At 41.0% G+C, this 25,881-nt stretch overlaps 1 protein-coding gene across 1 annotated transcript in view; it reads right to left on the bottom strand.

The window, feature by feature from the left end:
• Positions 1–15,241: 15,241 nt before the first annotated feature.
• Positions 15,242–25,881, bottom strand: part of kcnq3 (potassium voltage-gated channel, KQT-like subfamily, member 3) — a 397,673-nt gene continuing 387,033 nt past the window's right edge. Inside the window, exons 13-15 of the mRNA XM_072260735.1 lie at positions 22,114–22,212; positions 20,924–21,008; positions 15,242–15,988 (exon numbers count right to left, since the gene is read on the bottom strand). Coding sequence (XP_072116836.1) covers positions 15,242–15,988; positions 20,924–21,008; positions 22,114–22,212 — 931 coding nt within the window. The remainder of the gene's footprint in view (positions 15,989–20,923; positions 21,009–22,113; positions 22,213–25,881) is intronic.

Below are 25,881 nucleotides of genomic sequence, written 5' to 3'. Positions count from 1 at the left end.
ACGCAGGAACCTCGGTTACATCCTCCAACACCATTGAAGGAGAGAGACGCAGAGGCCTATCCTCTGGTCACAGTAATTGGCCACATATCTCCCTCACTGGCAGCAGAGCAACCCCACAAGCAATCAAAAGGCAGGCAGTGGGCGCTCTCTGCATTTGCCTCAATGCTTCAATCTTCCTCATCACTTTAATCAGTCAGCAATGAACACTTTAACTGGGAAATGGAGTCAAACGTCGGCTCACACCCCATCTTATGGTTTCTTTGCCTTGACACTCGCGCTCGCTGTTTTCTGGAACCTTCTCGGAGACAACAAAGTAATAGTTCTCCAAACTCTAAATCGCAGTTCCAGAAACACATTCAAGATGAAACAGACGTAAAAGAAGTGAAATAAATAGCTTTGTGGTTGGATGGAACAGATGTTGACCGATGGAGCTTTGTATACGGGCTCCATCTCGACCAGAATGTTTATTACCTTACTACCCCAGTATAGTAACATATTGACCATTTTACTCTCTTTGCACTACAAAATGACTTACTTATTATTCTAGTTGTGTTTTTTCTTGTATATATTAAATAATTTTTGTTCTCAATGTATGTTTTTCTCTTGTGAATTTTGTGCATATGATGCTATGAACCTTTAATTCTGCTGCAGGTAAGTTTTTCACTGCACCTATGCCGACATGTACTTGTGCATGCGACAATGAACTCAGTTCTGACTTTGTTCTGATGGGCACGTTTTTCAAATGGATGGGTATGTGCAGTGAGTTGCCAGAGGAAGTGATAGAGGTGAGTATGATCATGGCATTTAAAAGGCAGTTGTACAAGCACATGGATAGGTAAAGTTTAGAGGGATATGGGCCAAGGGCAGGCAAATGGGACTTGCTCAGCATGCACAACTTGAGCTAAGGGTCTTGTCTCCATACAATAACTCTATGACTCTAAGACTCAATGACATTAACACTAATTAATATAAAGGATAAAACACTTCTATTCACTTACCTTTTCCAGTTAGTTTGGTGACTCCATTTGGATTGGGACAACCTAGATGCAGAAGGGGGTGACTGATACAATGATCAGAGGCTGACACACAGCATATCCAGCCCCACAGAGGATGATCCAGAATAACTCCAGACGTGGTAATGAGTTCAGGGGTGGAGTAGGAAGTCAAGACCACTGTCAGCATGTACCAAGCTTCCAGACTGCAAACCCCAGGTGCATAAGTCAGAATTGCCCTGCCCTACGAGGAGCTCCTTTGCTGGCTGCTCTCGTTCAAACTACCAGCAGAAAAAAGTTAAGAATGCTTCAGACCAGTTTAAAATAAGGTAACATCCAGCTATTTTAAGTCTTAAATTTGGAAATAAGCTTTCCAAAGTTATTTTTCACAAACATAATCCCTACTGAGGCAATCTTGTTTGATCCCACTTTAGATTAGGTTAAAAGTAGAAGATGATTTAAGTGAAAATTTCATAGTTAACTTTTATGGTGTTATTAGTTAATCCAGCACTAATAACATTTTGCCTTTGTGTATCTAATTTAAATTAGCAAAAATAAAGACAGAACTATACAGGTAATTGGTTGAATGTGGCTTACCTCTATCCTGTGGCTGAAGTATCTCAATTTCAGAACACTATTCAAAAGGCACTATCTGCAAAAGTAATCCAAATTCTGAGTTTTATGAAGTATTTAATGAAAGATTAAGTGGCAATGAAATTGAGCCACTGATCCCACTCATCTAAACTGTTCTGAATTTGCAGTTTATTCCTCTCTCATTGCTCAGGTATTTGAAATTGGATCATGCGTGAAGCAAGTAGCGGTGGTATGTACAGGATCTATTCACTAAATCAGTCAGGCTTGGAAATGTACATCGAATTTGGCTGAGTTCTAGGATACTGTAACTTCATGACCTTAATTACTGATTATCACAATAAGTAAGAAAGATGATCAACTTAATATTGTGATGCCAGCTTTTATACAATCAATTTGTTGCTTAATAATTTCACAGACAGGAAATGTGTCACATTTAGCATTACGAGTTACCCATTCTTTGCCAATGGATATTTAAAAAATAGCAGTATAAAACAGGAACGAGTCCTCTTCTTGGACACCCTGCTCTGGCTCTCTGCTTGCTCTGAATCATTTCATCTCAAATTGTCAATGAGACATCAGCTGTCTTGACTTCAGCACTCTCTCTCCTCTTTGAACCTTACCTCCGCTGAATGCTCTGCCCTCCACTCGCTCCACACCAATCCCAACCATCAAACCTGCAGACAAATGGGATGCTGCTGTAGTGTGGTGCTCTGACCTCTACCTTGCTGAGGCCAGGCAGCAGCTCTCAAACACCTCCTCATACCTACCCCTTGAAGAGAACTCACTCTGGACCATCAGAAAACTGTCTCCAACACGATCATTGACCTCATCATTTCTGGAGAACTCCTATCCACTGCCAGCAAGCTCATAGTTTCCTTAGCCTGCACTGCCTGCTTCTACCTCCTACCCAAGATCCACAAATTGAACAGTCCAGGTAGACTTACTCTCTATGTCTGCTCCTGCCCCACTGAACTCGTGTCCTTATAACTTAATCCATTCTATCCCCCTTGGCTCAATCCCTTCCCACCTATATCCACAACATTTCTTATGGCCTCAATCTCCTCAGTAACTTTCAATTCCCTGGCACTGACTGGCTTGTTTTCACCATGGATGTCCAGCGACAATACACTCCTATCCTCTATCAAGAAAGCCTTAAAGCTCTCTGCTTCTTTCTTAATAAAAGAACCAAACAATTCCCGTGCAACACCAACCTCCTTCGTCCAGCGGAACTGGTCCGCAGCCTCAACCGTTTTTCCTTTGGCTCCTCCCCTTTCTCCAGACTCAAGGGCTAGCCATGGGCTACAGCTATGCCTGCCTCTTCACTGGCTATGTAAAATAGTCCATGTTCTGAGCCTTCCCCGGTAATACACTTCAACTCTTCCTCTATCTAATTGACAACTGCATTGGTGCTGCTTCATGCACCCTTGTTGAGCTCATCAATTTCATCAACTTTGCCTCCAACTTCCACCCTGCACTTAACTTCACTTGGTCCATCTCTGGCACCACCTATACCATCCCCGCCACCCTTGACCTGTCTGTTTCCACCGCTGGAGACAAACTATCAACTGACATCTTTATAAACTTATCGATCCACATAGTTATCTCAACTATACCTCTTCCCACCTTATCTCCTGTAAAAATGCTATTCCCTTTTCACAGTTCCTTCGTCTCCACTGCAGCTCTTCCCACGACACAGCTTTCCATTCCAGGACATCAGGGATGTCCTCCTTCTTCAAAGAATGGAGTTTCCCTCCTTCCACTATTGACATTGCTCTCATCCACATCTCCTCCATTACCCATACATTCGTGCTCACCTCATCTTTCTGCAGCTTTAATAGTGATAGAGCACTTCTTATCTACCAACCATCACATCATCCTCCACAACTTCTGCCATCTCCAAAGGGATCCTACCACTAAACATATCTTCTCTTCCCCACCTCTCCACTTTCCACAGGGATTACTCCCTCCGCGATTCCCTTGTCCATTCATCACTCCCCACTAATCTCCCTCCCGGCACTTTCCTTGCAAGCAGCGCAAATGTTACACCTGCCCATACGCCTCCTCCCTCACTTCCATTCGGGGCCCAAACAGTCCCTCCAGGTGAGACAACACTTCACCAGCGCATTATCCATTGTGTCCAGTTCTCCCCATGTGGCCTCCTCTGCGTTGGTGAGACTTGTCGTAAATTAGTGTCAGCTCCATCAAGCACTTCCTCTCCATCTGCCAAAAGTGGAACTTCCTGGTGGGTGGCCAAATATTTTATTTTCCATTCCCATTTCCATTCTGGAATGTGAGTTCATGGCCCCCTCTTCTGGAGGAGCAACACTTTATATTCTATTTGGGTAACCTCCAACCTGATGGCATGATATTGATTTCTCCTTCCAGTAAAGATGGATTGCAGCAGCTTCTACAGGGTCAACAAAAGGTGCCATAGACCTTTTTAAACGTATTTTATATGATTGCAAACTCTTGCTGCACATTAAGAACTTAAGGTATTGCAGCTCTACCCCGTCAGCAAGTTGCTTATTAGCAGAGAAACTGAAGGAGCTGTGTATCATACCGCTGCCTGAATTGAAGGAGGTGTACAGTCTAATAGCGAGTAACCATCTTGGTCACTTTTCTTGCAGTCGCAAGACCCTTTTAGACATTGTCAATGTGGATTGCCACAAGTTCGATTCACTGATTTATTGGTGGAGAGCGGGGGCAAACGGCAGGGGAGCTATTTGGTCTCGGTTGTAATGAAGACCAGGCCTCAAGCTGTGGTGTCACCTGTTTACAGCCTCCAGGAGAGAGGCATCAGAGCTGGTGTGCTCCACCCGGGCAGGCTGGATTTGGTGCTGCCCCCCAACACCCCGTGTTCGCTTGACAGAAGATAATCTGCATCGTGATCGAGCGCAGATTTCCACGGCATTCATGGACTCAGGGTCAGGACAATTTTTTTTTGTATGGTTATATTTTACTGATATCTTATATGTGTTTGTTATTTTGTACGTGTGAGAACTAGGCCTCAAGCAGCAAAGTCGCCTGTTTACAGGTACCAGGAGAGAGGCGTCAGAGCCAGTGGTCGCCATCAGCGGTGTTGTGGCACAGCATCCAGTCTGGAGTCAGTGCCGCCCCCCAGTGTTCACTCAGCAGAAGACTGCAGATTTCTGCCGCATTCATGGCTCAGAAGACTGCAGATTTCTGCTGCATTCATGGCTCAGGACTACTTTTTTAGAGTGGTTGTATCTTACTGACTGTTGGTACCTTGGCCCTAGAGTAACGCTATTTAGTTGACTGTATTCATGGGTATTCGTGTATGGCTGAGCGGCAATTGAACTTGAACTGAATTGAAAATTCTTTTCCCTCTGCCTCCCTTCTTCCTCTATTCCCCAGTCTGTCCTTTTACCTCTTCCCATCTGTGTATCTTTTCCCCTGGGTCCCTTCTCTCCTGTGATTCACTCTCCTCTCCTATCAGATTCTTTCTTCTCCAGCCTTTTACCTTACCCATCCACCTGGCTTTCCTAATCACCTTCCAGCTAGCCTCCTTCCCCTGCCCCCAACTATTTACTCAAATGTCTTCCCCCTCCATTTTCAGACCTAATGAAGGTTCTTGTCCCAACACCTCAACTGTTTATTCATTTCCTTTGATGCTGCCTGACCTGCTGGGATCCTCCAACATTTTGTGTGCGTTGCAATAGTTTAACATTGGTAGTATTGGTAGCTTATCACCAAGATACCACATGTCATCGTCTACTTCCATTCTAGAAAACAACGTTAAACACAGTGAATTCTTTTGAATATATGCAAACACAAGAATCTTGGATGTGCAAAAATTGAGCACTGAGGTTCAATCATGAAGACTAACTCATGAATTGCATTCGATAAGGTTTTGATGTCCCTTATTATTGAAATTTATACTGCCTTCAGATTTGTTTTCTGCAGGCATTTAAAAGATGATAAAAAATACAACAGATTTTACAGAAAGCAAACACTACATAAGCAAAGACTGATAAACCAACCAAATACAAGAACCATTGTGGAAAATGTGATAGATCTCCTGAAAGTGAGATTTTGGTGCCTATGTCAGTCTTAGAGTCATAGAGTCATAGAAAAGTACAGCACAGAAACAACTCTTTGGCCGAGCTAGTCCGTGCCATACCATTGAAACTGCCCACTCCCATCCACCTGCACCGGGACCACAGCCCTCCATACCCCTGCCATCCATGTGCTTGTCCACATTTTTCTTAAACATTTAAATTGAGCGCACATGCACCACCTGCACTGGTAGTTTGTCCCACACTCCCACAGCCCTTGAAGTGAAGAAGTTTCCCCTCATGTTTCCCTTAAACTTTTCATCTTTTACCCTTAAGTGATGACCTCTGGTTGTAGTCCCATCCAACCTCAGTGGAAAAAGCCTACTTACATTTACCCTATCTATATCTCTCATAATTTTGTATACTTCTATCAAATCTCCCCTCAATTTTCGGCATTCCAAGGAATAAAATCCTAACCTATTCAATCTATCCTTATAACTCAGTTCCTCCAGTCTTGGCAACATACTTGTGAATTTTTCTCTGTACCCTTTCAATCTTATTTACATCTTTTCTGTATGTAGGTGACCAAAACTGCACACAATGCTCCAAATTAGATCTCGCTAACATTTCATATAACTTCAACATAACATTCAATCTCCTGTACTCAGTACTTTGATTTATGAAAGTCAAAGTGCCAAAAGTTTTCTTTAGGACCCTATCTTCCTGTGCCGCTACTTTCAATGAATTAAGGACCTGTATTCCCAGATCTCTTTCTTCTACCACACTTCTCAGTTCCCTGTTGTTCACTGGGTAAGATCCACCCTGGTTGGACCTACTGAAGTGCAACCCTTTGGACTTTTCTACATTGAATTCCATCCGCTACTTTTCAGCTGAATGTTCCAGCTGGTCTAGATCCCACTGCAAGTTCTAATAGTCTTCCTCGAAGACCACTACACTCTCAATCTTGATGTTATCTGCAAATTTGTTGATCCAGTTAACCACATTATCATCTGGTTCATTGATACAGATGACAAGCAACAAAGGTCCAGCACCGATCCCTGCAGCACTCCACTAATCACAGCCCTCTATTCTGAGAGGCAACCCTTTACTACCACTCTCTGGCTTCTCCCACACAACTAATGTCTAATCCAATTTACTACTTCAGCTCGAATGCTGAACCCTGTTGATCAAACTCTCATGCGGGACATTGTCAAGTGCCTAGCTAAAGCCCATGTAGGTAACATCCACTGCCTTGCCTTTATCTATTTTCCTGGTATCTTCCTCGAAAAACTCTATAAGATTGGTTAGACATGTTCTACCTTGCACAAAGCCATGCAGACTATCTTGTCACTATTCCTAGCTATCTCACTGGTACTACATGGACCATGATCTCTGGCTGCTCACTCTTCCACTTAAGAATGCTGAGGACTTGCTCAGAGATGCCCCAGATTCTGGCACATGGGAGGCAACATAAACAGCTGGGAATCTTGTTGTCATCCACAGAACCTCCTTTCTGTTTCCCTAACTAATGGCTTCCCTATCATCGCAGTTCACCTCTTCTCCATCTCTTCGCTTCTGAGTTACAGAGACAGAGGCCTGATCGCTGTGACTTCCCTCTGTTAGGTCACCCTCCCCTCAGTGGTCATCAAAGTGGTACACCTGCTATTGAGGGAGATAGCCACAAGTAGTATTTTACACATCAAAGTTGCTGGTGAACGCAGCAGGCCAAGCAGCATCTGTAGGAAGAGGTACAGTCGACGTTTCAGGCCGAGACCCTTCGTCAGGACTAACTGAAGGAAGAGTGAGTAAGGGATTTGAAAGTTGGAGGGGGAGGGGGAGATCCAAAATGATAGGAGAAGACAGAATGTGTGCATAAAAATGAGTAACAGATGGGGTACGAGGGGGAGGTGGGGCCTTAGAAAAGTTAGAGAAGTTCTCTGGCCTCACCTGGCAACACTTCATCTGTGAGTCGACTGGGGTGATATACTGCGTCCGGTGTGGCCTTTTATATATTGGCGAGACCCGACGCAGACTGGGAGACCGCTTTGCTGAACACCTACGCTCTGTCCGCCAGAGAAAGCAGGATCTCCCAGTGGCCACACATTTTAATTCCACATCCCATTCCCATTCTGACATGTCTATCCACGGTCTCCTCTACTGTAAAGATGAAGCCACACTCAGGTTGGAGGAACAACACCTTATATTCCGTCTGGGTAGCCTCCAACCTGATGGCATGAACATTGACTTCTCGAACTTCCGCTAAGGCCCCACCTCCCCCTCGTACCCCATCTGTTACTCATTTTTATGCACACATTCTTTCTCTCACTCTCCTTTTTCTCCCTCTGTCCCTCTGAATATACCTCTTGCCCATCCTCTGGGTCCCCCCCCCCTTGTCTTTCTTCCCGGACCTCCTGTCCCATGATCCTCTCGTATCCCCTTTTGCCTATCACCTGTCCAGCTCTTGGCTCTATCCCTCCCCCTCCTGTCTTCTCCTATCATTTTGGATCTCCCCCTCTCCTTCCAACTTTCAAATCCCTTACTCACTCTTCCTTCAGTTAGTCCTGACGAAGGGTCTCGGCCTGAAACGTCGACTGTACCTCTTCCTACAGATGCTGCCTGGCCTGCTGTGTTCACCAGCAACTTTGATGTGTGTTGCTTGAATTTCCAGCATCTGCAGAATTCCTGTTGTTAGTATTTTACACTGGCTATTTAATCCCTTACCCCTTTCTGACTGTCACGTAGTCTCCTGTGTCATTCTGTTGAGTATAATTACCTCACCATATGTCCTATTTATCATCCCCTCAGTCTCCTGAATAAACTGCTGTTCATCCAATTCCAACTCCATCCCTTTAACATGGAGTGTTAGAAGCTGCAGCTGGATGCACTTCGTGCAGGTGAAGTTGTCAGGGACACTGGAGGTCTCCCTTTCCTTCCACATCCCACAAGAGGATCATTCAACTATCCTGCCTGGTATTCCTACTGTTCTAACGGTGCAAATAGAAAGAAGGAAGTAATAAATAGACTGGAAAAAATGTACTTACGGCTTTTTTGCCTGATCTCACTCAAGCCTCTTCCTTGCTGAATCCTCAAATAACCACTCTAGCACTATCCACTCCAACAAAGTCCACTCCAACAATAGAAATCTTGCAGTGTATGCCCCAGAGATGTGGAGACCACATCACTGTGTGCTGTATCCTGGACTTCTAATGATAAAAGACTGCAGATGATGTGAGAGGAAGAGTAGCATCCAGACCCAGAGCTTGGGGGCCATGAAGCACAGGCTATACAACAGCAGGAGCAAGAATTGTAGAGTATCATGGGCCTCATTTCCCAGAGCATCTGATGAGGGAAGCATTGAATGTATGGGCAAATGGGACTCCCTGACAGAGAGACATTTTTCAGAAGGAAGCTAAATTAAAGACTACGTTCAAGACAAAGTGACTTTCTCCACTCTCTAACCTTCAATACCAACACAGCTCACCAGTAATCAGTAGAAAGAGTCCAGTAATAATCACTCAAATTCTTCTTTGCTGGATTATCTGCATTGGTCATAATATTAATGAATGGATCTCTGATCCATTTACTGAATTAGCTTAAATGACAGTTTGAGGTGGTGGGAAATTCATTTAGGTGTTTCTTTAGGAGGAGGGGTTTCATTCATTGGATGGAGACAGGTGAGGCCACCTTGTAGAAAGCCCTTCCAATGGCCCAAACAGTGTCATAGTGCATTGAACGCTCTGTAATGGCATTTGCTGCAAGTTAGTTATTATGTCGGGTCTCAATATGAAATATTGACTTACACATTCAGTCTCCACAAATGCTACTTGACCTGCAGAGTTCTTCCAAAGTTTTGATTTTTGTTCCAGAGTCTGCAGTCAAGTCAAGTTTGTTGTCATTTAACTATATACATGTATATAATGTATATAATCATATAATGTATATAGAAACGAGATGTTTCTTCAAACCAGGGTGTAAAGCACAGTAGTACACGTAACACAACACATGATAACTTACGAAGGTAAGAATAAAATCTACAGATGAATCACACATGAATAACAAACTAAAGTGCATTAATATTAAATGACATAAGCTATGCAACAGATTAACCAGTGATACTTCAAGTATAATGCAGCCGGAAGTTCAGAAGCCTAATGGCCAGGGGGAAGAAGCTGATTCTCATCCCAACCGTTCTTGTTTTTATCATCATAGTCTCCTGCCTGATGGTAGAAAGGATGCTGGATGGATGGGTGAGATCCTTAATAATACTAGGGGCCCTGTGTGTTGCAGCACTCCTGATAAATATCCCCAGTGGATGGTAGGGAGACCTCTATGATCCTCTCAGCTGTTCTCACAGTATTTTGAAGGGACTTCTGGTCTGATGCTCTACTGCTCCCACACCAGATGGAGATGTAACTTGTCAGGATGCACTGAATGGCGCTCCTGTAAAACACGGAGGGGTAGGAGCCTTGCTTGCCTTGATCTTTTTAGAAAATGAAGGCGCTGCTGTACCTTCTTGTTCAGGGAGGTGTGGTCTCTTTTGCCTTCACATTGAACACTCAGTTCATTAATGGCAATTACCCTTATTTCTCACTGAATGAAGAACCTTTCCCTCTCTCATTTGCTGCCTTGCCTTTTCCATGGCAGTCACAGTTTATGTTACTGTTATCCAGCTGCCGTGGACAGTCTGTCCTTCAAGGTTAGGATGCAGTAAATTATCTGAAACTGCTTTTAACTAAGCCTGGGGTCGACCTGAGCAATTGATAAAGAAAAAAAATGTGAATCAGATTGTAAGCCACCCTAATGTTATCTCTAATGTATTCCTGGCCATTTCCGTAATCTACTATGGGGAATCAGATTGGGCATTAGGATTTTATGGAGTATAGGTTTCACTCACCAAAAATGGTGAAATTCAATTTCTATGCATGTGTTTTTACTCTCCAGATTGTTGCCTGTGACAGTTCTTCAGGACCAAAGGTGACTCAATATTACCCTATGAGATTAATTAACTCAGCATGGGATTAGTGAGCAAATATTTGACATCATCAAAACTCACTTGTAAATAATATTAAATAAGATATATCCTTCTAATTTACTTTTCCAATGAAATTGCAAGTTGTTGCTGTTAGAGAACAAAATAATTTATAGCAACACATGCAAAATGCTGGAGGGATTCAGCAGATCAGGCAGCTGGAAAAGGGTAAACAGTCGACATTTCAGGCTGAGACCTTCTTCAGGACTGAGAGAGAAGTGGGGAGATGCCTGGATTAAAAGGAGGGGGTAGGGGACTGAGGATAGCTGGAAGGTGATAGGTGAAGCCAGGTAGAAGAGAAAATTCAAGGATTGGAGAAGGAAGAATCTGATAGGAGAGGAGAGTAGACAATAGGAGAAAGGAGAGGGGGAGGTGACCCCAGAGGAAGGAACAGACAGGTGCAGAGAAGTAAAGGAACAGAGTGAGGAATGGGGGGGATGGAATATTATTCACCAGAAGGAGAAATTGATATTCATGCTATCAGGTTGGAAGGCACCCAGATGAAATATAAAATATTTCTCCTCCACCCTGAGGGTGGCCTCATCTTGGCATACGTTGGAATGATAATGGGAATGGGAATTATAACGTTTGGCCACTGGGAAATCCTGCTTGTGATGGGTGGTGCTATATTGAGTAGTTAGAATCAGCATTGACCACTGCCCCCGAGAAATTGTTTAAGTCCATAATGGAACTTTCGAGGACCAGCACCTCACATTCCACCTGGGTAGACTACAAACCATCAGCAAGACCTGTGAATTTTCCAGTTACTTGTGTTCTGTTCCCCCTCAGTCCTTTTTCTTCCTCCTCCTGATCTACACAGTTCCTCCTACATAACACACTTGGACCAATTCTTTCCTCTCTTCCACCTCCCACACAGTGTCTCTCCTCCCATGACTGTTCCCACCTGTCCACCCCACCTTTCGCATTTGATTCCATGCTCCATCTTTCTAGCATATTCCATCATCTGCAGTACTCTCTTGCCTCCAGTTGACACCTCGCAGCCTCTGTCACTTAGTTCAACTCATCCCTCCTCCATCTGCCAATCATCCCGCCTGACCTTGCTCCATCTATCACTAGCCAGCTCTAGCCACATCCCTTCCCCTCACCTCTTTATATTGGCTGCCTCCCCTTTACACTTACAGTTCAGATGTAGGATCTCAACCCAAAATATCAACTATCCTTTTCCCTTTACTGTTGCTCTCTAACCTGCTGAGTTCCTCCAGCAGTTCGATTTTTTTTGTTCCAGCCACTGCCATTTATAGTATCCTCTGTCTTTGTCATCAAAGAATACAGCACACTCTTTGGGAGGAAAGTGTTGCAGAGATGCATATGTTTATTTTAATTAATGTTACCAAGTGAGGCAGACATTGTGCTATGATGGAACAAAATGCTACAACAGGAGTCCGTTACAGAAATGCCTGCAGAGGTAATCTGGGATTGTGAAAAAAGATCTACAAAGCAATCCAACAAGCTGGCCAGACTTTCAGACCAGCATGAGGTCTGGGGTTAATGAAAGACAATCTACTATCAGCTGATCATCAGCCCGATGGCAACTTAACCTGACTGGAGCAATGAGCTGGCCACAAACAGCTAGGGCTAGCAGGTCGAAAGAATCTATTCAACCTGTCTGAGAGTCAGTTCTCAGAGATTTCAGAATCAGAGCCCACAAACAGGGTATAAAGCAAAAGGGCCAGGATGGAGGAGATCTGCTGTAGAAGATAAATTCAGTTGGTTTGACACATACAACACCAATTGAAAAGATGGAGCAGCACTGATTCTGACGATTCCATTCAGCAATTCTGTACAAATAAAAAGTCTTTAAACTGGACACAGGTACAGAATTGCTGAATAGATTGAGTTGAATAAGATACTTTAAGGAAGAACTGCACTGTAATGTGGAAGCCTGTCAAAACATTTTGCTGACAAGAAGATGCCACCTATGCATACATGTATTTGTGCATATGATGATAAATTCAACTTTGACTTTATAAGGGATGTAATAGCAAACATGGGCATACTGATATAAGTCCAATACTCTGCAGTCAAAGTGCGGCAAGGCAGACTAAAAGTAGTCATAGCAAAGTTGAAAGCCTTGAGGCAAGCTAGAGAGGGAAAGTTACAAGACTTTGCTTCTAATTCTACTACGTTTCAACAAAAGGTAAATCTCAGATGCCCTACAAAAGGTAAAGTCTGTTGAAAGAACATTTTGATGTCTGCAGGTATTGTTAACCATATTGCCACTTAATTCGCTGGACTTGTTTGGAAGATGAGGATGGCGTGCATGTTACAGCAGAAGAACACAGGACAGTTTAATATTCATTTATTTATAATTGTTGCTAGTGTCATGAAAAGAAAGAATCACTAATCTTAAATATAGGTCTAAATAATACATACAGTAAAGAAACAACCATACATCTTTCAAAAGGTTGGGCAGTTGAGAATAGAGGTTACAAGAACAATTCAAATATGTGATTAGAAATATAGATAACAAAACATAGAAATAGCACTGAAGGCCACTTGTTTGAAAACCATGTTTCTTTTTAATTTAAAACAGCAAACTGGTATCCACTCATTTATATTTATCAAGAAAATGTCTCCTGGGCAAGGCACAAATACCTATCAGCTATTCTCAGTTTTAGCATATTTACCTTTAGTAGTTTGAAATATTATTAAAAAAGAGTAGAACAAAGTGTTAGTGTTACAAAAGGTATAGCAGGCCCTTTCATGTTTAACTCTTAAAGAAACAACATCCCTTTCCTTTCTTTTTATGTTGGACTACTGGAAATATTGTGAAATTGAACTGTCACAAATAAATGCTATCCTTGGCCTAATTATCATTCAAAGGAACCACTATATCCATTCTAAAAATACTTTTTTTATACCATCTCTCCTTTCTAAAATTAAATCTTGAAAGATATTGCATATGTTTCATTTGAACAGTATTATTTTCACAGGCATTTAAAGATAATATTTTTATCCTCAGTAATAAAGTTCCTACCTATCTGATTCAGAGTTTTAGATGGGTTAGACTCATGGAATGGGCTTCTTAATTTAAAACATACTTGTAACATAATCCTACAAGCGAAGCATGCTGTCAGAAAACACTTAGAAAATGCATCAAATGCCTGCTGAGGGAAATACCTCCGGATGTATTGTTTTTACAGACATAATCATAACAGGCGTAAAGGGAAAATTATTAAACATTTTGGTAGCAGTGTCCAGTGATCAGGGAATATGTTGATTGGTATGCAGTCTTTCCTATTCTGGTTACTACCTTTACTTGTGCAAGTTTCCTGGAATCAGAAAGTTGAATTAAAAAAAAATTCCTTTGCAGTGAAAGAAAATTGGTGGGGTAATATGGAAGTGCTCTCACTGAGGGCAAAGAGGCCATGAGATTTGACATATACATGTTATGTAATATGTTGATCAAACACAAATGCTAATCAATTGTTTCATAAAACATTCATCTTAATTCAATCCGGAAATGAATTAATTCAATCCAGTTACCTCAATTATTTTAGCACTAAATTATTAATTTCCTGTACTTTCTATTGCTTCATTCAAATAATCTTCAATTTGTTGCTCTATTAATTTCTAATAATTTGTCATTGAATATCTTTGTGTGCGTCCGTGAAAGCTACTGATTCATAAAGATATGAGCTCACAGCTCTGAACTACACACATATAAAAAGTGATATGCTATATTTATTAAAATTCCAGCAATGTTAATTTATACTACTATTATACTTGTCAATTCGTCTCACTAAACTAACAATAGGCTTCATGTGGTAGCAGATCATTCGACATTTAATCTGTGATATGGTAAGTGCACTTAAAGAGCTGCAAAATATTCTGAAAGCATCTTTAGGATTAAAAGTAAAATCGATAACCCATGCACAATAGGGACGTGATGAAGTCCGAAATTTGCACCGCGTATGAGGTAGCACCATAATTCTCATCAGTTGTTTCTTTACTTATTTATTCCACCAGCCCCATAAGTTGTGGGTTTTGGGGATTTTTGTATTTCTTACAGGATATTAAGTGTCTTGTTTTCCACAATATGTATATGGGAGCAGATTTTTCAATTTAATTTTGTATTTAAAATTCAGAAAAGATTTCTTAAACATTGATTCCAGCAAAATGTTGTTATAAAACGGAACAAAAATATGTCATGGTAAAACCCATCTAGTTAGCTAGGATAATGAAAGGAAAACTGTCTCTTTGAGAGTCCATTTGCAGGTCAAAGCACTGTTAGAAACAAATATACCTAATAACTTTCTGCATAGATTCTAACCCACATATATTGTAGGGATTAAAGTTACATTATTACTATACAATAACACAGAAGAGATGTAGCTTTGTTATTAATACTGTTCAAATTGCTCATGCACTAACATGCAAATCTTTACAACTTTCAAAATTTATTTTTTTGAAAAAATTGTTTTTGGAATATTGAAAATGTTAACAGTTGTCAAGCATTTTGCCCATGCATTTCATGCAATGTTTGTCAGTGAAACATGTAACAATAAGATCTGGATGCTTTGTATAAAGCAAGGAATGTGATTCTTTTTATATAGTAACTGTACATATTCGTCAACCAGTGACCCCTGCTAAACTGGTTTATTTGATGAAGACCATATATTGTCTGGAAGTGCTTCCCCTGTAGAAGAGAGAGGAGCAGAACCACATGGTGTGTATGGATCGGTATCTGTGTCTGTCTCGCCCTCTGCTAAATAAAGTTTTGATTTTGGCCAACTTCCTCCCCCATAAAACCCAAAAGTCAAGTCATCCTTAGACTGAGAGATGCTGAAACCACTGGGGGATCGTTGAAGTTCTTCATGGTTGACTGAAAGGAGAGAGATGGGAGTATCACTGTCTCTCGTACTTCTCCCATGTCTCACTGTTACTTTGTCTGAGTAAGGACTTGTTAATTCTCCTCTTTGATAGCTGGGGCACACATTATCTTGTGTGTCTGTCAGAGAACAGATTGGAAGAACTGTCGGTCTTTCTGTGTATGATGGAGCAGGAGGTGGAGGAAATCTTGATAGATCAGCAGCCAAAGATGTAAACTTTGTTCCTCCTGTATTCTGTCTGAAGAAACTAAAAGGATCAACAGAAGAAACTTGGACTTGATAACAATTTTGAGGCACCATGTAGGTGCAGGATTCAGAATAGTTTGAGATGACTCGTTTAATCTCAGAGTATTTGTCTTCCACCTTGTCATCTGCTGGACTTTGCCTTGTGGATGGCCCTGCCCCTCTTGCTGAATAATACCCAGTTGATGCAGAATGCTGAGTATTCATCTTTTGGATGTGCATGTCCACGAGGAAGTCAATCTTCTTCTCCATTCCCTCTACCTGCAATCGATCAGAGAAAGTGCATCAGTTTAGTAACTGCAGGCACACTCAGTAAAAGAACACCAGGAGTATTACCTTGTGAGAAAGAGTTTTGAACACTCCTCCTGAACTTTATTTTTCATTAAGGCAACTTTCAGAAAAGTGAAGACTTATCTTATCTACGGTCCTGCGCAAATTAATGTTGCCATTTGCAATTTATGTAACATGATTGGCCAATAAAATATTGACGCCCTGATCAATTCTCAGTGTAAACCCAACAAGGTGACCAAGACTGCTTCGATCCAATAGAGCAATATAATTATACATATAATATGTATGCATGCAAAGCAAATGAACAGCCTCACTTGGCAAAAAAAATCCAAAACATGTGAAATAGTTTCCAACAATGCTTTGCATTTTGCAAATGTTTAGGACCATTCTATGCACTGGATGTAATTAAACCAAAGGGCTTATCAGCAAAAGGAGAGGTTCTGTTTGTGGTTAGTTGAACTGTACTACTATTGCTGTTTGCAGCTCTTAGGAATTCTGAGGGAAATGCCAGCTGCGAAGGAATGGAAGCAGCAGGTTTGGTGTGAAACAAGGAGATAAGGTAATAGTATGACTATTGGAATCTGAGTTGGGTCTCACGTTTCTTCCTCTTCTCCACCTCAGTATTGTTCATTTATGGACTTATATTGATGAGCAACACATGAGGAAGGGATCAGTACCAATTTCAGTTGTCAGCTTTATTGTAGTTGTGACACTAAACTCAGGAGTCAATACGTGCTCACTTGGTTGATTCCTGGGGTGCAGAGATCACCCTAAAAGGACAAATTACAGAATACAGAATTATTAGAAAGCTTTCCAAAGCAGATACTGGGGGAGGTTATAACCTGGCCAGGTAGCCAGAACCAGGAATATTAAAAAAAAATGCTGGACAAGCTCAGCAGCCTGAGTAGTATCTGTGGAGGCAAAGACATGATCGACATTGCCGGTCCACTTTGCATCATTACTGAGAGATTTTAGAATACAAAAGGAAACGGGATGGATAGTATGGAGGCTGATGTGTGATAGGTGGATTTGGATGAGGAGGAATTTGCCTGCATAGAATAAGAAATTTCAGTTTCAGAGTAAAGGCCATCCAGTTAAGACCAAGATAGTGAAATGTCTTAATTCAAAGCAGAGTGAATTTTTAGTGTTTTTCCACAAAAGGCAATTTAGGGATGTGCCATTCAAGTTATCTTACTGTATGGCAGCAGAGAAGGCTCAAAGGGCCAAATAACTCCAGCTCTTCCCTCCTATTAGATCAAAATCTTAACCTAACACAGGAAAATGTCAATAAAGTTCAAAGACTCCACACATTTTTCTTAAACCTCCATGTAAGTAATAAAGGGGGAGTTCTAGAACAAGAAAGGTCACATTGATTTTTAAATAGGGCTTAGATTATTACACTTATTTAAAAAAGTGTTATTTTTCTCCACAGAGAAGAATGTAAGCCAAAAAGTTATAGTAGAAGAAGAACTAAAGGAGCAAAGCAGAAAAGAAAAGTAATATGTTAAAGTCCATGGGTATAAAAACTGATAAAAGAGGGATTACAACAAATAAAAGTACTAAGTTAACAGGTGGGTTTGAAACATATCAAAATAAATTCATTAAGCATTCTAGGATTAGTAGACCAGCGAGAACCACTAATTATCATGAGCATTTTGTGTAAGGAGGAAATTGTTTCGATGAGGGCATGAGTAGGGCGTCATATATTAAAGGGAAACAGAACAAAAATAAAGTTGAGTTTAAAAATGATGTACGGAAACAATTGGTTTCAAATCCTAAATGTATTTGGGAGCTTCTTGTCTGGCCATGAAACAATGGAAGTAAAGCACAGAAAGAGATTTGCAGAAGTAAATAAGGTGTAAATAAATAAGTAAATAAATACTTAAAGGGTTGACGGTGGATATGCAATGGCAAGCATTTAAAGGTCGCATGGATGAACTACAATAATTGTTCATCCCAGTTTGGCAAAAGAATAAATCAAGGAAGGTAGTGCACCCGTGGCTGACAAGGGAAATTAGGGATAGTATCAATTCCAAAGAAGAAGCATACAAATTAGCCAGACAAGCAGCTCACCTGAGGACTGGGAGAAATTCAGAGTCCAGCAGAGGAGGACAAAGGGCTTAATTAGGAAAGGGAAAAAAGATTATGAGAGAAAACTGGCAGGGAACATAAAAACTGACTGTAAAAGCTTTTATAGATATGTGAAAAGAAAAAGATTGGTTAAGACAGATGTAGGTCCCCTACAGACAGAAACAGGTGAATTGTTCATGGGGAACAAGGACATGGCAGACCAATTGAATAATTACTTTGGTTCTGTCTTCACTAAGGAGGACATAAATAATCTTCTGGAAATAGTAGGGGACAGATGGTCTAGTGAGATGGAGGAACTGAGGGAAATACATGTTAGTAGGGAAGTGGTGTTAGGTAAATTGAAGGGATTAAAGGCAGATAAATCCCCAGGGCCAGATGGTCTGCATCCCAGATTGCTTAAGGAAGTAGCCCAAGAAATAGTGGATGCATTAGTGATAATTTTTCAAAACTCTTTAGATTCTGGATTAGTTCCTAAGGATTGGAGGGTGGCTAATATAACCCCACTTTTTAAAAAAGGAGGGAGAGAGAAACCGGGGAACTATAGACCAGTTAGCGTAACATCGGTGGTGGGGAAAATGCTACAGTCAGTTATCAAAGATGTGATAACAGCACATTTGGAAAGCGGTGAAATCATCGGACAAAGTCAGCATGGATTTATGAAAGGAAAATCATGTCTGACGAATCTCATAGAATTTTTTGAGGATGTAACTAGTAGAGTGGATAGGGGAGAACCAGTGGATGTGGTATATTTGGATTTTCCAAAGGCTTTTGACAAGGTCCCACACAGGAGGTTAGTGTGCAAACTTAAAGCACACAGTATTGGGGGAAGGTATTGATGTGGATAGAGAATTGGTTGGCAGACAGGAAGCAAAGACTGGGAATAAATGGGACCTTTTCAGAATGGCAGGCAGTGACTAGTGGGGTACCGCAAGGCTCAGTGCTGGGACCCCAGTTGTTTACAATATATATTAATGACTTGGATGAGGGAATTAAATGCAGCATCTCCAAGTCTGCGGATGACACGAAGCTGGGCGGCAGTGTTAGCTGTGAGGTGGATGCTAGGAGGATGCAGGGTGACTTGGATAGTTTAGGTGAGTGGGAAAATTCATGGCAATTTAATGTGGATAAATGTGAGGTTATCCACTTTGGTGGCAAAAATAGGAAAACAGATTATTATCTGAATGGTGGCCGATTAGGAAAAGGGGAGGGGCAACGAGACCTGGGTGTCATTATACACCAGTCATTGAAAGTGGGCATGCAGGTACAGCAGGCGGTGAAAAAGGTGAATGGTATGCTAGCACTCATAGCAAGAGGGTTCGTGTACAGGAGCAGGGAGGTATTACTGCAGTTGTACAAGGCCTTGGTGAGACCACACCTGGAGTACTGTGTGCAGTTTTGGTCCCCTAATCTGAGGAAAGACATTCTTGCCATAGAGGGAGTACAAAGGAGGTTCACCTGATTGATTCCTGGGATGGCAAGACTTTCATATGATGAAAGATTGGATCGACTAGGCTTATACTGTCTGGAATTTAGAAGATTGAGGGGGGATCTTATTCAAACATATAAAATCTTAAAAGGGTTGGACAGGCTAGATGCGGGAAGATTGTTCCCGATGTTGAGGAAGCCCAGAACGAGGGGTCACAGTTTGAGGATAAAGGGGAAGCCTTTTAGGACTGAGATTAGGAAAAACTTCTTCACACAGAGAGTGGTGAATCTGTGGAATTCTCTGCCGCAGGAAACAGTTGAGGCCAGTTCATTGGCTATATTTAAGAGGGAGTTAGATATGGCCCTTGTGGCTAAAGGGATCAGGGGGTATGGAGGGAAGGCTGGTGCAGAGTTCTGAGTTGGATGATCAGCCATGATCATATTGAATGGTGGTGCAGGCTCGAAGGGCTGAATGGCCTACTCCTGCACCTATTTTCTATGTTTCTATCAAAAAGGTATGTTCAATGAAAAATAGTGCCAATGGAACAAATGAAGAAACAAAAGTTTAGTCTGGATGTGACATAAGTGAGAGAAGAAGGGCTATCACCTAAAATGATTATTATTAGAAAATACTAAAAGTGCTGGTAAATTAAAACTAAAATGACGGACATGCTAAATAACTGTCATTGTTGAACACAGTGCTGGTTCAGGAAGATTACACTGAGTTTCTTTGGAACAAAAACGAAGGCTAAGGTCAGAGAAGTCAGAGTTGGGGAATTAACCATTCAAGTGACTGAAAGTCACTCTTCTGCTACTCAGTGAGGCTGTTCACCAAAATTATTACTGGAGATGTTTTTTGTTTCCTCTTTTTGGAGGAGACTGCATAATAAACAGCAGACAGCACATACCAAATGGGCACTGAAGTATTAGCTACTGGTTATGTTCTCGCTTCACTGATTTTGCATTAAGTAATAGACAAATATTTTAACAGTATGCAAAGAACTGGAAAATAGAAAGAGTAGGACATTCAGGCCTTGACACATGCTCAATGAGCATGATTGATTTTGCACTGACTCCATTTGCTTTTATTTTCATAATATCTGAACATCTATTGATTTCTGCTTTGAATATTCTCAGCATATGAATCTTCACAGTTTCAAAGATTCACTATCTTCCTGTGAAGAATTTTTTCTTGACTCTATCCTGTTAGAATGGTCCTTGTTACTGAATGGCCTTTAATTTCTACAATTCTACAATGCTGCTCTCAGTGCTCACAAGAACGACAAGAGCACGTGGTACACACCTTCAGCCGAAAAGAAACCAGAGCCTCTTCAAAACAAATCATAGCTGCATTATCAATGATTAATGAGCACTAATTTGAAGGTTTACCTGTCTTTCAACTTTGACAAATCTTCCCATCATACTTTGGTCTTCAGCCTCTGGATCAGAAGCTTTAGCTACATCAGGGTCAATTCTAAATGATAATATTTTAAGTAGATACAAATTAACAGGAGTTCTGAATTATTTACGGTGCATAAGACAAATAGTAAGACAATATTCCATATGAATCTGTGATATTTTAACAGTTGATCATATTTCTTTCTGCTTTATTTGTCTCTTCTGTGATTCCTTGATACAGTTACAAATCTTACTTTATTTTAAAAAAGGTAGTAACATGTAAGCTCTTCAACTTAAGAGTTATGGTGCTGAATCTATGTGCTTGTAGTACCAAGATTATGTCAAGAAAGAATAACAGGATCTCACTTTAAGCAATTAGGATCCGGAAGTAGTTGCTGAAATGTTATTGGATGAGAATATATATTACCTCCTTGTTACAGATGTTCGACATAACTTATTCCATAGCCCATTTGGAAATCTATCCTAATTTAAAAATCCTAAACTCCTCTGGCATATTACAATTTCCATCACATTCCCACATGAAGAATAAAATAGAGGCACAGGTATTAGGCCAGACCAAGGTAGGCTGGGTGTGGGTACCCAGAGAGAGGCATCTGAGATAACCCAGAAACAAGGACAACTGGAAACATTCAAATATTGTCCACTTACAAGGGGACCATTGGGTTTGTCTAATCGGCTATCCAGGTGTGGATGCATCTTGCGTTTAACACCAAAAAAGATACTACTGCTGAACCACCACCATGTCACCATTATCACCACCCATTGTACATTGCCTTTCTTCACTTACTTAGACCATAAGACCATAAGACAAAGGAGCAGACTTAGGCCATTTGGCTCATCAAGTCCGCTCCGCCATTTCATTACCACTGATCCAATTTTCCTCTCTGCCTCAATCTCCTGCCTTCTCCCCATGTCCGAAAGCATACCAGTGATGCCAATGAATTTTAATCCCTTTTTTATGCCAAAACAATACTAAAACGTATTATTGCATGTTTGTAATGTCAGCCTATACTATAGCAAAAAAATGCAATTTTGCTTCAATTTTCAATAAGCAATGCATTTTATAGGATTAATAGGTAATGGATTATCTGTTGCTATTACATGGCATAAGCTTTAATACATAATTAACTTGTTTATTATAATTGATTTTAGTTTCTTACTTGGGTGATTGTTGAAAAGGATATACAAACCCTCCTTTTAGGCTTGTTTTTTTATGCTTTGGAGTTGATGGTGGTGCAGGAGCAAGAATCATGTCAATCCTACAAAAAGAAGTATGACTAAGTTTTGTGGTTAGAGTGGTTCTGCACATTCGATATTTTTCTCAGTGCAATGAGTGAAACAATTCAATCAATAGATTCCAAATCAAAACCATGCAGATGCTGAAACTACAGCACAGAAACAGGCCTTATTGGCCCTTCTTGGCTGTGCCGAACCATTTTCTGCCTAGTCCCACTGACCTGCGCACGGACCATATCCCTCCATACACCTCCCATCCATGTATCTGTCCAATTTACTCTTAAATGTTAAAAAAGAACCCGCATTTACCACCTCGTCTGGCAGCTCATTCCATACTTCCACCACTCTGTGTGAAGAAGCCCCCCCCCCAATGTTCCCTTTAAACTTTGCCCCCCTCACCCTTAACCCATGTCGTCTGGTTTTTTTCTCCCCTTGCCTCAGTGGAAAAAGCCTGCTTGCATTCACTCTATCTATACCCATCATAATTTTATATACCTCTATCAAATCTCCCCTCAATCTTCTACGCTCCAGGGAATAAAGTCCTAACCTATTCAACCTTTCTCTGTAACTGAGTTTCTCAAGTCCCGGCAACATCCTTGTAAAACTTCTCTGCACTCTTTCAACCTTATTTATATCCTTCCTGTAATTTGGTGACCAAAACTGAACACAATACTCCAGATTCGGCCTCACCAATGCCTTATACAACCTTATCATAACATTCCAGCTCTTATACTCAATATTTTGATTAATAAAGGCCAATGTACCAAAAGCTCTCTTTACGACCCTATCTACTTGTGACGCCACTTTTAGGGAATTTTGTATCTGTATTCCCAGATCCCTCTGTTCTACTGCACTCCTCAGTGCCTTACCATTAACCCTGTATGTTCTACCTTGGTTTGTCCTTCCAACATGCAATACCTCACACTTGTCTGTATTAAACTCCATCTGCTCTCCTTTGCCTCCGTCCCAAAATAGATCCAAATTATAAAATGATAACCAGTGTCATCTTTTAATGATTTAAAAGTGTGCTTATGATTTTAGCAGTTCAGTTGTGGGTACTAGATGATACAAAGATACAAGCTGTCAGCATTAATTGACTCATATACTATATAACCATATAACAATTACAGCACAGAAACAGGCCCCTTCTAGTCCGTGCCGAACACTTACTCTCACCTAGTCCCACCGACCGGCACTAAGCCCATAACACTCCATTCCTTTCCTGTCCATATAGCCATCCAATTTTACTTTAAATGACAATATCGAACCTGCCTCTACCACTTCTGCTGGAAGCTCGTTCCACGCAGCTACCACTCTCTGAGATCTGCAGTACTTGAAGTTGTTAATGTCCCCCAGGATCTTGTGATCATAAAAATTACATTTAAAAAGGACAATAGCACTTTTTGTTCACACTGGAGAAAATAATGTCACAACATGTTCTTGAACTAACTGGCAACCAGCAAAACTTTAATCATTAAATTGTAGCAACACTATGACCACTTTGCACTAAAATAGACTATGCTTTTTTGTTTGAATTGTGTTTCCTTGTAAAATTGTGCATAAGTTATGATTTTTTGTGAATACTGATTATTTGACAAAACTGACATGGAAAAAGATACAGTATATCAGGGTTGGAAATTAAACACCAGTTTATGATTTTTGAGGTTTAACTGCTAAGCAAGCATAAGGAGAGACATTGATCGTGTGGATTGTCAGAGGCTTTTCCTCACAGCTGAAATGGCTAGCACGAGAGGACATAGTTTTCAGGTGCCTGGAAGCTGGGACAGAGGAGATGTCAGGGGTAAGTTTTTTTACACAGAGATTGGTGGGAGCGTGGAATGGGCTGCCAGCGACGGCGGTGGAGGCGGAAACCATAGGGTCTTTTAAGAGACCCTGGATGGCTACTTGGAGCTTAGGAAAATAGAGGGCTATGGATAAAGCCTAGGTAGTTCTAAGGGAGGGACATGTTCAGCACAGTTTTGTGGGCCAAAGGGCCTGTATTGTGCTGTAGGTTTTCTATGTTCTATGTTCTATAGCAGAGAGTGGGGTCACTTAACTTTTTTAATGTACATGACTGATATTTTATGCAAGGTAAAATAATGTTATCTGTGATTTGGAAGGAATCAGAGGACAAAAGAAATAAGTGAAATGTTAACCCCACAGCTGAAAAGGAGCTCAGATATCATTACAGCAGAAGTTAATATCTGTACGACAAGAGGACACGAGGACAAAGCTGCAAATTAACTGAGCATAGTTCAGAACTGTATGGCAAAGCTGTAAAATTTAAAGAATTACATCTAAATTAATCTCACTAATTTCTTGCCATTGACTCTGCTTGTTGCATTTGTCGTGAAACTCTGATCTGCCCTTTTAAGCTTAGCTATAAATTGTTACTCAACCACAAGATAGCCCCAGCTACTTCTAGACATAAAAAATGAAAATGTTGGAAATGTTCAGCAGGTTGGGCAAAATCTGGAGAGAGAGAGGAAGAATTTATGTTACAGGTCAATGCACATGAATTCCACTTCCCGCACTTGCATCCTTCCTGATTCCTACCACAACTACAATAAGGATCACAGTATCCTGACCTTCTGCATACTTCCCCTCTTTTCCCTTTCTGTATTTCAAAAGAAATCTGCATCTTGCAACATTCTGATTAATTCTCCACTAACAACTCTTCCGCCCATAGCATATTCTTATAGTCTTTGACAAAGAAAGTCAATTCCATAACTTTCATTTTTAAAGGGAAAAAGTCCAGATGCTGGAAATTGAAATTAAAACAGAAATACTGAGCAGGTCTGTGGAAAAGTAAACTGAGTTAATATTTTAAAGTGGTGATTGACGATTGAAGCTGCCCTTTTACTTTCTCCCTTCACACCATGCAGGAATGCAACCACTTTCCGGGAGATTTATTTGCCTGCTATCAAATCAGCATAGTATACCCTGCTCAGAACATGATCTCCTCTCCCTTGGGGAAACCAAACACGAAACAGGTGACTGCTAAGTGGACAGTTCCACTCAGTCTGCAATCAAGACTCTGGGCTTCTAACCGCCTGTCACTTTAATTCCCCATCCCACTTCCACTTTGAACTCCTCTTTGGCATCCTACATAGTTCAAAAATAACACAATGTAAACTCAAGGAACAGCATCTTGTTAACGTAAATGGATGCCTCATTGTTAGCATGAACCTGATGGGCCAGGAGCCTGTTTCCATCCTCTGTGACTCCATGGCTCTAATTCTAGGTGTTGACTATTTCTGGCAGTTTCCTTTTTTTAAAAAATTCATATTTCTACCATCCACTCACTGTGAGGCATCAATTGGCTAAGAAACAGACTGTAACAGTAAGCAAGTAATGGCTAATATTTAATGAGTTAACAGTGGGGACAAGGAACAGATGACACGGTGATGTAGTGATTAGCGTAAGGCTCTACACCACCAATAACCTGGGATTAATTTTTGTTGGTGTTTATAATGTTCTCCCATGATCACACTGGTTTCCTTTGGGTGCATTGGATTCCTCCCACATTCCAGAGAGGTACAGGTTATTGAATTGTGGGCATGATTTGCCAAAAGTATGGCAACACCTGCAGACTATCCCCAGCACATCCTTAGGTTGTGTTGGTTTTTAACACAAACAATGACATTCATTGTATGTTTCAACGTACATGTGATAAATAAATCAATCAGAAT

Source organism: Mobula birostris, chromosome 1, assembly GCF_030028105.1.
Source record: "Mobula birostris isolate sMobBir1 chromosome 1, sMobBir1.hap1, whole genome shotgun sequence".
Classification (NCBI taxonomy): domain Eukaryota; kingdom Metazoa; phylum Chordata; class Chondrichthyes; order Myliobatiformes; family Myliobatidae; genus Mobula; species Mobula birostris.
The sequence above is the reverse complement of the archived record's forward strand: the minus strand, read 5'-3'. Positions and strand labels throughout refer to the sequence as shown.